This window comes from Populus trichocarpa, chromosome 8 (genome assembly GCF_000002775.5).
Source record: "Populus trichocarpa isolate Nisqually-1 chromosome 8, P.trichocarpa_v4.1, whole genome shotgun sequence".
NCBI classification, from domain to species: domain Eukaryota; kingdom Viridiplantae; phylum Streptophyta; class Magnoliopsida; order Malpighiales; family Salicaceae; genus Populus; species Populus trichocarpa.
The window spans coordinates 11,653,581-11,666,097 of NC_037292.2; the positions used below are offsets into that span (position 1 = coordinate 11,653,581).

Consider the following 12,517-nt stretch of genomic DNA (forward strand, 5'->3'; position numbering starts at 1 on the left):
ATTTAATAACAAATAAATGGAGCACGGATGTTTTTGATCGATGAAGGGTCCCGGCATAATGTGTTTTTTGATCCACTAAGTAGCAGAACAAGGCAGAATGCAAGTAAATAGTGACACTTAATGCTGGCCAGGTAAGAGTGACTTGAGGAGAACCCACAATTTTCAACGCAAGCAACAAGATCACAAAATAAAAATAAGGTAGCAAGATGAAATTGACCACAAAATCTTAAATGTATTGAAACTGCTCTTAATCTGGGAGTCAACAGAAAACCAACTGAAAAACATCCCAGTAAAACCTGGCATCATATTGATAACAAAATTGGAAGTCTCTAAACAGGTAACACTTAAGCAGCATTTTCTTTCTTCAACTTTGCAAGTTCTTGCCTGATCAATCCACCCCTCTGCAAGTGTATATAACAAGATTATAATTGATTCAGAAAGAAAGAAAGTATCGAAATTAAAAAAATCACGCAAAAGAACTTTGCTGAAAGCACAGAGCCAACAACGATGAATTTCTCCAAAGTGAACTAAGAACTTAATATCAAACAATAGAAACAGAAGTTCTTAATATAATTCAAACCTAGTAAAATAAGCTAGGGGAATTGAATCGGAAAGTAAAGCATTGTGATATTTCAAGAAACAATCGTTTAAAGCACTATCACCAACCTTGATCTTAGCCAACATCAACTTGAACCTATCAAAGTCATTGAGAGCTGCCCTTCTCTGCTGGACAATCAGCCTTCTGCCCCAGGAGCTTTTCTCCCACTTGTTCTTAACATCTATCATCACAGAAACAACACAACTCAATGAATAGTAGGTATTAATTAATGACCCTCAAATTTCAGCAAATTATTGTCCTCACCAGCCTTCTCCATAGCTTCAATCAAAGCCTTCTTCTTTGGAACCCGGTTGATCTCAATCTTGATATCGGTAAGTGAAAGCCTCTTGAAGTTCATTTGGCTCCTCACCATATCCGGGGCATCAACTAGAGCCTGTAAATAAAAGACATACAATTGCAATCAATGTAAGGTGACCAATCCCACGTCTGAACAAAAAATCACAGAACCAAAAGACATTTGTCAAAAACTAAACACACATCCTAAACAATTTCATGAATACTAAACACCGTCAAAGACGTAGACTTCAGAATAAAAATTACACACATAACACTGCTTTCCTCGGACCATCTACATTAATCTTAAACATCCTAAGCTCCAAAGAAATTCGAAGTCTAATGCTTACAAGAAACAGAACAATCACGCACAGACGAAGTAACAGCGTACATTAAAAAAATTCTTACAATGCCGGTATGCATTTCAAACTCTAATTTTTAACGGGTATTCTTTGCTGCCATGTTCGATTGCTTTGGCCTTAAAAAAAGGCCTTTCGAATGAGTCTAGCGAAACGCTTCTCGATTTTCGATTTCTATATCGTTTCTTTATGACAAAAAAAAATAACAGGAAAAATAGAAGCAAAAGAAGCAGTAAGCATAAGTTAAGAAACACGAGAGAGAAAGAGAGAGAGACGTACGCGGTTCTGGTCGATGACATCGACGATGACAACGAGCCTGCCGTATTCTTTTCCATAGTTGACAAGAGCTACCCTCCCGATCTCCACGTATCTCTTGAAAGGCTACAAGACCGAATCACAAACACGAAGTAATTGCCGTCAGATTAAGAGAGACATGAGAGAGTTGCAGAGTTGAAGAGAAAGAGAGAAGAAGCTCACCATGGTGGGTTCGTGCGGTGTGTGTGACCGTGAAAGCAAAGAGCGAGCTAAGGAAGATGCAGAAATGACAAGGGGTTAGGGTTTTTTCTTTTTATATACTTAGTTTTGTAGAATATTTTGGGCCATCCCATTTAGGGTTTGGATTTGGGTTAATGGATTGGTTCCGAGCTGGTAAAAGCTATTGGGTCTTATGAGGTTCGGCGGATTCGGACAGGACCTATTATTAGGCCATAGAATGCTAATGACTTTGGGCTTCGTTACGAGTATTTTCTGTTTTTCTCCGTTTTGGTGGTCCCCTTTTATGTTTTTAATTATTTTTTTATCTTCTAAAAGTTATTTGTTTTTTTTTAAGAATTATAAGTAAAAATTATTGGATAGAAAATCAAAAACAGATACCGGTGGTATTTTCCGTAGTTTTAAAATTTCATGATTGATTTTTTTTTGAGGTTTTTTTATTTCCTGTTTTAGATAATTGATTCATATCTTGAAGATTTTATGTTTTTTTTTAACTGAGTTTTTATATTTTCTAAAACTGAATTTTAGGTTATAAGCTAAAATTATAAAGCTAGCCATAGTTACTATTTGTTTTTGTGTTTAAAAAAAACTTTAAAAAAATTTAATTTTTTTATTTTTGTTTACTTCATATTAATATGTTTTTGGTGTTTTTAGATCATTTTAATGCGTTAATATTAAAATTAATTTTTAAAAAATAAAAAAAATATTATTTTGATACATTTTTAAGTGAAAAGCAACCACAACCACACTCTCAAACAGGTAGCTATAGCACCTAGTGAAATCTTAGATCATCAATCTAAAAACCATTAATTTGGAGTGTGTTTTACATGATTTATGTTTAACTTGGGGTCATAATTCAAAATTTATTTTTCATAATTAATTTATAATAAAAACAAGTTTAGTTGGAAGGGTGTCTGACTGTCTGGTAAGAAAATAACTCAAAAGAACTATTTTAAAGAAGAACAAAACCCATCTCCTTAAGCTGCTCTGACAAGAACAAACTTACAACTGTAGCAAGATCTAAGAACCTAGAAGGATGGTAAAATGATGGTGCTCTTATAACTTGCGCCTCTGACATTACAAATCTCTGTCTAATATAGCTAAATCCATACTAAACGAAAAGCCAATGGTGAATCATCAACGATTCAACCTTACTAGCTTAGATCATTGACCATAGCATTGATAGCAACAGCGAGGAGAAGGCACCTTTGATCGCATCATTATATTCTAACACAGCAAGATTTCTTCAGACAGGCCAAACATAAGAAATATAAGACATTAAGACACTTATTTCACAGGTTGTAATGAATGCATTTCCATGGTATGAAGGCATATTTTGGCCTGAAATGTGTGCAGACTAGACAATGAATGCACATTCACAAGTCATTAATTTTCTATCCCTGACCATACCCTGTCTTCTTAAGCTAGATAGGAACAGAACCCTAACCTGTCAGCAGCCTCCCCCACCCTATGTAAGTCTCTGCCAAATAGGAATGTTCAATTGAAATACTGAAGTAAGTTCTTTAATTATTCTAACACTGAGATAATCCACCACAACGTAACATATCAGAACCTTCTATATTCATCCCAAAAAGGAATCCTTAGCTTCTATCTTATCTTCTTTATCTCTGGAGACTGAGGCGTCATTATTAAGTTTATCTCATGGCATCTAAAATCTATATTCTACTTGAATTATGCCCTTCAGCGGTTGCGTTTTGCACTCTGAGGACTGCTAAACTGCTTGTTTATATCAACTGTCAAAAGAATTGATTCCCCTTTTAGCTTGCAATTCTTCTATTCCTCGAAGAGGCCAAATCGGATGGAATTTTTTCTTATCCTAATATTTTTTTTTCTTATTTCTTTTAGTTTTTTTATGTGCATTCCGTGTTGAAGTATCTCATGGTTGTTTTGTAATTAATCATTTGTCAATGGCTTTTAGAGGTTTGATTAGAATGATATGTGAAAGTCTTTTTCTTTCTGCACAATGATAATAAGAATTTTGACAATTTGGATTCATTGAGCCAAATCATCAATGTCATCTATGCCTAATTCTACTACTTGTTGGAAAGGTAATTTTTTATTACTTTATTAAATAAGCACTCGTTCCTGGAAAAAAGAAGTTAGCAAAACCTTTTACCTTTTTAAGTGTTTGCTTTTTTCTTTGCAAACCATGGGGGATGCATGATGAAAAGGTTACTTGGAGGATTCACAAGCAGAAAAAACATACCCATTAGCTCATGCAAAACATGTCTTCACCTTTTTATGGTTTTGTTTGATGCATTGTAAACTAGTAGTAGTGGAGGGCCTTGCTGCTTGTCCAAAGTGTTTCACAGATCAATGATCTGGACAAGTATTCACATGGTTTCTAGCTTCTTTTCAGTCTTGGTTTCCTTTCTAGATTTTTAACAGTAAGTTGCAAGTTGTTTGAAACTTTCAGCAACGCTGGACTCTTATCTTATGACTGGAAAGTTTATGGTCGTTCCGCTCTGTTCTTATTTGAGAGAATGAGAAAATAGAATTAACTCAGATTTCTAAGCCTTTACTCATAATCTTTTAGACTCCAAACTTCAACCAGCAAATGGCAAAAGGCCAGTGCCAAAAGGGAACGCGCCATGCCTCTGCAGATCGGTTTAAGAATATTCTCCTATGATAGCCATTCATTGAGCTACACATCTTCGCTATGGCAAGAACCTCTGGCTATTATATGGCTCTAGGCTATAGAAATAATGGAGCAAGCACTTAGTAGTGGCAATAAAGCATGATTACATATGTGGAATCCATTGTAAAGCATGCCTGTCTAAGAGTAGCAGGTTTTATTGGGCTTTTGTGTATCACACTAATTTACCCACCTGAAACAAGAGTGTTGAATCACCCAAAATTCCTCTCATTTGATATAGATGGAAATCTCACCGAAAGCTATCTGACAACTGTGCTGATTAATTTAACCTTGCATCCGAGTATAGCTAGCTCAATTTTCCCTTTTGCTCAAAACATAGTAAGGCATAGTTAAATTGGAATATTCTCAACTTATTTCAGGTACTGAAGTTGGCCATTTGGCTTGGTGGGGAGTGCCAGGAATCTCATGTATAAACCATGAGGAAGGCATTTTTCCTACTTTCGGTCCTTTTCTTTTCGTTTTTATTTTCGCAGAGGATACACATATCTTGAGAAACATTGTACTAATAATATTTTTTTTTATCCTGTCCTTTTAGGGCTATAAGAACTCCTCTACTCTGCAAAGAGACTCAGAAGGAGCTGAAACATGGAAGAAGGTGAAGAGGTCACTATTGCAGAAGATCAGAGAGTAGTGGACATTAGTCTTAAGGACCTTGCAAAGAAACTAGAGGAATTTGCCAAGGCCAGAGATTGGGAAAAGTACCATAGTCCAAGGAATCTTCTTCTTGCAATGGTAATGCCCTGTCTTTCTTAAATTTGATCACAGTAATCATGTGAAGATCTTTTATGCATGTGCCATGTAATGTTTCTTCTTTGCTACATAGTTGAATGTCCCTGTGTATGGCAGTATGGCTCTCTCGATATGTTCGTTTGATCAATGTCTTCAATTTATTATGATGATCAGTTGAATCTAGGGACAACTTTTCTTCTAGTTTAATCATCTATGTCAAAGCCGAAACGTGACGAGTCACTGACGGGAAGGACAACATTAACCACGATAAACTTTATTTTTTTGAGCAGGACGAAAGGATTCACAAATTGGTTGGGCGTTTACTACTGTGAGATTGTTTTTTTTTTGTCACAAACTGTGTTTTATTTCATAATTTCAGAAAGAAGTTCCACAAAGACTGTTAACAGAACAAATATGTAGCTGAAGGAGGTTTCAATGGCTACTTGAGACGATTTCAGACACCAATTTTATGGCAGAATAAGGTTGGGGAGGGGGGGGGGGGGGGGTCAGAGGAATCTCTTCAGCCAAATTGCCAAGTTTGGAATTGTACTTGAGGAATTTCTGAAGATGCCCTTGTCCTTCCATTTGTGAAGCTTGAACCACTGGCTAATAAAGGGTGTATAAATATGCTTCTTTATGTCTTGTAGCTGTGATGGTGACAATATACATAGGTTATTATAGGCTAAAATCTTCCTGATGATGGACTGAGTTTTTACACCATCTAATATTTGATTGACTCCCTTTTCCCCTCTGGTATTTGATGTGTAGGTTGGTGAGGTAGGAGAGCTATCGGAAATATTCCAGTGGAAAGGAGAGGTGGACAAGGGGTTGCCAAATTGGGAGGAATCCGACAAGGAGCATCTAGCAGAAGAGCTATCTGATGTCCTGCTCTACCTCATCAGGCTGGCTGATATTTGTGGGGTTGATCTTGGTGATGCTGCCACCAGAAAAATTGTTAAGAATGCTATCAAATACCCGCCCAAGGCCTGCTGAAATAGCAGTTTGATTTAACCCTGCTAGTTTTGTTTTGTGAGCTTGAAACAAACATTTTGATGGAATCCTTGTGGAGACTGTGATAGACTTGTCCTTTTTGTTTATTGTTTTGGGGATTGGATAGTATATAGGCTGCAAAACACAATTGAGCTCTTGTGGCTCGGGAGCTCCTTTTTTGGTGGCCTGGATAATTTCTGAAGTATTGCTTATGCCGTTTGCTACAGCCAGGCTTTTTTGCCAGGTTACCCGCCTGGTTTAATCGGAAGAATAGTGCAAAAAAGGCCCAATAAATTACGCCCCGGAATCCAAATCAATAGTTCGTTAGCCACCCACCAAGCGGATAGACGTGTTTATGAGGAAATAATAATAATAAAAAAAAAAAAAAAAAAAAAAAAGCTAAAGCTGAACTCATTTCACAATAGTGAAAATGATATCTTTTCTCTACCAAAAAAAAATTATTTACTTTTGATTTGGAGATATTTTATTCTTTTACATAATGCATTAGTAATTAAAGATTTAGGCAGGGTGTAATTATCTTTTTAACCTTTTAATATAATAAAATAACTAATTACCCTTTACATTAGAAATTTTAAAACCAGCTAAGAGAGTTATTTTGGTTTTTTTTAAATGCAATAAAAAAATAATTTTTCCCTTGGAATAAAAAAAATTAAGTCATACATAAAGGGTTATTTTGATATTTTCAAATAGTTTTTGCTTTGTGAATTCTAGAATCATCGAGGGTGTTTTTATCTTTTTAAATTTGATAAATTAATTTTTTAATCTAAAAATATGTTGGCATATGTGAAGTACGATGTTTTTTTTTGGGTGATGCATGTTACACTTTTCCATAACCAAAGTTGCCCTTCCACCTATTATTGGATTCACCGCCACGTTATTTTTCTGGTGGTGTAATACATGTCAATGGAGGTGGAGCAATTTATTACTGATGGGCCTCTCTCTGTTTCTCTTCTTTTCCTAAAAAAAAATACAAGTTTGTTCTTTTTTAACTATTTTAATTCTGGTCTTTATTATTTTGATTTTGATTTTTTATTCTTAGCTCTTTTATAAAAAAAATTTCAATTTCATCATTTAATCTCAAATTATCATGTATTGTTTATTCAAATTTGATCCGTATTATTTTGATTTTTAATTTTTACCTTGATCATTTTATAAAATTTTTATTAGTTTTCAATTTCACCATTCAATCCAAATTTATGGTGTGTTATTTTTTTTTACAATTTGATCCTAATTCTTTTAATTTTTTTATCCTTCTGTTAATGTTATTAATGTTTTCAATTTAACTCTCAAATTGAAACTTATTGTCGCCTTCTAATTTATTTTTTAGTTTTATTTTAACCCTCATTCTTTTTGTTGCTACTTTTGTACTTTAAATATTTTGTGTATTTTTTTATGATTTTATCATTCAGTGTTTTATTTTTTGGGGATCGGGCTTCGTGGTTTTTTCATGTACAGTGCTTCCAGTCTGATGACTCGAGTCACGAGTTTAAAAAGTTAATAGGGGTTGATTTTATCCTGAACTATGTGGTTTTGCAAGTTTTTTTTTTGTTATCATATCATTAAGTAAAAAACAATTTAAGAAAACAAAATTGTTAAACCTTGTGGAGACTATGATCCAAGACACAAGTTTAATCAGTTAAACCTAAAAGCCCGAGTTAATCTAATATATCACTGTCTCGTTATTAAATAAAGATGTCTTCTTGAAATGTTTTTTAAGATCAAACTATATTTTTTATCAGCTATTCATATTATTTTTAATCTCGTTAAATTAACTAAATCACGTATAAACACTTCTTATATGATTTTATTTGAAACTCAAATTAAATAAATAATCAAGTTAAGAAAACTGACCCGCTATATTAAATTTAATAATAATATCAAAACATTCTCCCGTAACCTAAATATTTATTTTAAAAAATTAATCTAATATCCAGTGTAGCCGGGCTAGGAAACTAGTCGAATACTTATGGCCCAAAACTATTCAAGAAATTTTTTTGCAGTACAATCCAACCGGATACAGATATTAACAGGACCCTCAAAAGGGCAGGTCCAGCTATTGAGCTGATAATGCTCAAGCGGGTGTGGATAGCTCACTCCAAATGTAACTGGCGAAAGACCTGGCTTCAGTTTTATATAATTTTTGTAAATTCATTTAATTTGTTTTTTTTTTATTTTTGACTCGCATAAAAGATATAAATATATTTTTTTGAAATTAATTTTCAAATTAAATTAAATATCTATTATAAAATTATGTTAAAATTTAGCTATGGATTCTAACTTATATTATTTCCCTTTTTCAAAAATATTTTCTTTTCTTAAAATTCATTTCTTTTATTTTTCTTTATGTTGCTTTAAGTATTTTATATATATATATATACTCCTAGTTATAACACAAAATATCTAAATGATCAGATTGGAAGGTGTTACCTGGACGGTTAAGGTTGGATATCTCTCACAATGCAAGAACACCTGGCTAAGTTTATATGATTATATCCTCTGACAAATAACAAAGAGCCAAACAATCAGTATAGTTGTTAGGCTTTAATTCTATGAGGTCTGTCCTTGACGATGGTGATTCATCTTTATCGGAGTTCATCAGCCCCCCAGCGAAGCCAGCAAACTGTTGTAAATAGCACGCTTCGGATTCGAAACGTGAAAGCGACTAACCGACTCCACCGAACTTTCTCCTCTCTTCTTTTCTTCTTCTAAAATATCAAAGGCGATCATCGCTTTATCAAATGATTCTCCACTTCCAATGGTACTATCAGATTCTTCGGCATCTCCTTTCCCTTAAAAATCAAATCTAACCCAATCCAATCACACCAACATCTCTTCTCTTCCTGTTCTTGTACTGATACAGAAATTGCCGGTAGATCTGAGTAAAATTCAAATCTTAGATTACTGCATATTTGTTTAATTTTTTATTCAGATTTCTAACTCTCTTTTCCTCTTCTTTTTTTGTATGAAAAGGTTGTTGCAGTGAAATAGACGATGGGGGCTGATGGTCTAGGAACTGTGTTTACACCATCATTGGAAGGAATGAAGCACGTCAAATCTGATCACGGAGAAATGCTCACTAAACCTTTCTTGGATGTCTGCAAATTGATTTTGCCTGTTATCGGTCCGTTCTGCATCTCTTCTCTTCAGTATGGTGGTTGCCCACCGCATTACGAAACTAAAAGCTTTACGAGTCTGTTTGGCATTACTTTTTTTTTAAAAAAAATAACCCCTGACAAAAATAAGTTTAGTTAGAAGAATATTATGCAAAAAAATGATTTACATCAACTCTTTTTACTCATAGAAAAATGATAAATATGTTTTTGTTAGAAATAATTTTTGACATGTCATTTTGTAAGTCATGCCAAACGCCAAACGCCAAACGGACACTTGTTATTTCTTTTATGAGATTCTTCACTGTAATGATTTTATTTTATTTTATTAGTCTTCTGGATTATCATATCTTCTTGCATTATTCAACTACTACTAGATGCTTGGTTGCAAATTGAACTCTTGTAGTACTTCTGATGACAGATAAGTTTGGAGCTGCCATGACCCTTGTAAAATCTGATATCGGTACGGTAAGGGATTATTTCTTCCTATCTGCTTACTTGCTTAAATTAGTTATGTTATCTGCATGTTTTTTTATATATATAAAATTGCCTATGATGGGCATTTGAGTACTGTGTAGATGATACATTGTATTTTCTTTATCACGTTTGGAATGTGATTTGGCTTTTTTTCCTCGTCTAATATTGACTCTAGGTTTTTACTTGTAGAGATTGGAAAACAAGTATTTGTCTGATCCGTCTAAATACAACCACTTATACACTATGATTCAAGAGGAGGTTGATGCTAAAACAGCCAAAGGATCTTCCAGTTGTACCAATTGTCTTCTTTGGCTAACCAGGTACATGCTGCAGAACCTTGGCAACATATTTTGTTTTGTATTTTAGCTTGTCATTTGCATGCCATTTTGGTATAATGGAGAGATTGTTTTTCTTTAATTTTCCAGTGTGAGAAATTTTGAGCATGTTGATCATTGCAAAGTTTGGTGCAAAAGAGTTATTGAGGATAAAGATATTTTGAGGCTTTATTTATCTTATTTTATTCAAACCATGTCACATCAGATTTTTGAATATGTCCCACTGGAACAGCCTCAGTGCATAGTTTTCAAGTCATGAAAGGCATGCAAGATGAGACGCAGAACAAGGAATAGGATAAAAGCAGATAATTTTAGGCATTGATTCTTCACTAGATAAGAATCTTGGCAAACTAGAAAAAAAATCTTATTTACACTTTGTGACTGACAGTCATTGCCTATCCTCTTAATATTAAGGAATTTACAATTTTATGCTCTAACGTGTTTTATCACTCTTGCATGTCCTTAGAGCAATGGATTTCCTTGTGGAACTGTTCCTGAATTTACTTGCACACCCAGATTGGACAATGTCACAAGCCTGTACAGATTCATATCGCAAGACACTGAAGAAATTTCATGGCTGGGTTGCTAGTTCATATTCCACTGTAATGTCTTTGATCTATTCGATTCAATCTAATTTTTTCTTTATATTAGTGGAATTTGTATGCAATGTGTCTTGCTTCCCATTGAATCTCTGAATTAATTTGATGCTTCAAATTATGTTTTTGAAAATTATTCCATTCACGTGCTAAGGTTTTAGAAATTTTATGAATTCTTCCTGTAAATTTACTGCTTCCGTGTATTCTCTCATATTTTTAAACCTGGCTTCCTCCATTCTTCACTTTTTCCCCCTTCAGTTATATGGATTTAAGTGCAAACTCGCATGAAGTATGGTTGTATTGATGACAAGGATTTGATTAGAAAAAGTAATGGATTGCAGTAGCTATGCAAGGATACCTTAGTCCTCATACCGCAGAAGTTTAATCAATAAATGGGAATGTCATTTTACTCCCTCCAGCATTACTAGTATATTAACTATATGCTATACATCATAGCTAAGACTGGTGCTGAGTTATCTGAATGACTTTTCGAGACTTCTTGACGTATTTCACGCTGGATTACAGGTTGTCATGAAGCTTGTTCCAGACAGGAAGAAGTTCATGGAAGTAATTTCTGGCCCAGGCAATGTTTCTGCTGACATGGAGCAATTCTGTACAACCTTTCCTCCATTTCTTGAAGAGAATCACAAGTTCCTGGTAAGGTGTTTCCGTAACTGAATTGCATGGTCAGTGATACCCAATATCTTTGTAACTGCTTAATCTAAGGATAGTATACTTCATATTTGACAATTAGGATCAAGGGGCCAAATTAAAATGCCAATAATGAAATATGAAATGTCAACCAAATTTACTGTTTTTATTTTATTGTTAGATAGCCCAAATCTATGTCAGTGTCTGTTCCTTGCTTTCCTGTTCATGCCTAAGTTGTAAGCTACGGCATTACCAGTAAAATAAGAAAGGATGGCAAGTGGAATCAACTATGCTAGATTCCATATGTGGTATGTACTCAGCATATATAAAGGAACCAAATACACTCTGAAACTTGGGAATTTCGGAGGTTTGAAGGAAGGGCCAGAAAGTCTAGTGGGCTAGTTGGAGATTTTTTGTTTTAGGAGCAACATTGTTGTGTAATGTCACTTTATACTTGTTTTCTCACCAATTCTATTTTGTTGATGCAGGCTAGTGTTGGTCTGGATGATATGAAAACTTTATAATTGAGGAGATCCTTCTGATGACCGGCAGTGGTTTTGGTTACCTTTTCTCCCGTTGATTTAGCTTCAAAAACTTTAGACGTTAGAGCTACATCAAATTATACAGCTATTTACTCTTCCATTCAACTCTTCTGTTCAACATGTGTTATGATAACTTCAATTTTTTGATTTAGTCTTTGCTCTCTAGCGTTCTGTATGGTTTGGGAGCAGGTATTGCGCACTGAGGAAGGTAGTGTTGCCCACCCTTAAGCATAGGTGAACTAAGTTGCCATTCTGCTCCGGTCCAATGCATGTCATTTAACGCTTGGAACCCCCTGGGTTGCGACAGCAATTCTGATAGCGGTTTCTTTGTTTAGATACTAGAGCTGCATACAAGGGCACTCTTAAGAAATCATATTTTCTTGCAGCTTCTCCTATGATTACAAAAGTAGATGATAATGTTGTGAATAAACAGTATAATAACCTTAGAAGGGTATTTCTGCATATAAATTAAAACAAGAACATCCTAGAAGACAGCAACTGAAGTTACAAATTTAGAGCAGGGTGCTCTATAAACAAGGCTTCTTATTGTTTTTAAAATCGCAAGTTGACTCATAAAATCATTCAATTTAACGAGTTAACATGTATCTAATGTACAAAATTGAACTAAAAACTCGAAAACCAGTAA

The 12,517-nt window shown here is 34.4% G+C and overlaps 3 protein-coding genes across 8 annotated transcripts; 2 read left to right on the forward strand and 1 right to left on the reverse strand.

Moving 5' to 3' along the window:
• Positions 1–188: 188 nt before the first annotated feature.
• On the reverse strand, positions 189–1,891 carry LOC7494737 (60S ribosomal protein L14-1). Its single transcript, XM_002312550.4, has 5 exons — positions 1,729–1,891; positions 1,531–1,632; positions 863–992; positions 667–779; positions 189–401 (listed from the first exon to the last, which is right to left on the reverse strand). The coding sequence occupies exons 1-5, from the start codon at positions 1,729–1,731 to the stop codon at positions 345–347; spliced, it is 405 nt and encodes a 134-aa protein (XP_002312586.1). The 5' UTR covers positions 1,732–1,891; the 3' UTR covers positions 189–344.
• A 2,707-nt stretch (positions 1,892–4,598) lies between these two features.
• On the forward strand, positions 4,599–6,365 carry LOC7473465 (uncharacterized). Of its 2 annotated transcripts, XM_024606747.2 has the most exons (3): positions 4,599–4,779; positions 4,956–5,152; positions 5,918–6,365. In XM_024606747.2, exons 2-3 carry the CDS (start codon positions 5,006–5,008, stop codon positions 6,140–6,142), a joined length of 372 nt encoding a protein of 123 aa, XP_024462515.1. In that variant the 5' UTR covers positions 4,599–4,779; positions 4,956–5,005; the 3' UTR covers positions 6,143–6,365. The 2 variants fall into 2 exon arrangements, with proteins under 2 accessions (XP_024462515.1, XP_002311681.1); XM_002311645.3 differs by lacking the exon at positions 4,599–4,779 and having other exon boundaries at positions 4,875–5,152.
• Positions 6,366–8,578: 2,213 nt separating this feature from the next.
• On the forward strand, positions 8,579–12,022 carry LOC7494738 (glycolipid transfer protein 1). 5 transcript variants are annotated; one of them, XR_008059977.1, is made up of 8 exons: positions 8,579–8,600; positions 9,131–9,281; positions 9,692–9,738; positions 9,937–10,067; positions 10,549–10,684; positions 11,204–11,335; positions 11,515–11,637; positions 11,818–12,022. XR_008059977.1 is itself a non-coding variant. In XM_024606136.2 (7 exons), the coding sequence occupies exons 2-7, from the start codon at positions 9,152–9,154 to the stop codon at positions 11,851–11,853; spliced, it is 612 nt and encodes a 203-aa protein (XP_024461904.1). In that variant the 5' UTR covers positions 8,607–9,029; positions 9,131–9,151; the 3' UTR covers positions 11,854–12,022. The 5 variants fall into 5 exon arrangements, 1 of the variants encoding a protein (XP_024461904.1); XR_002983115.2 differs by lacking the exon at positions 8,579–8,600 and adding an exon at positions 8,607–9,039; XR_002983114.2 differs by lacking the exon at positions 8,579–8,600 and adding an exon at positions 8,607–9,029.
• The last annotated feature ends 495 nt before the right edge of the window (positions 12,023–12,517 follow it).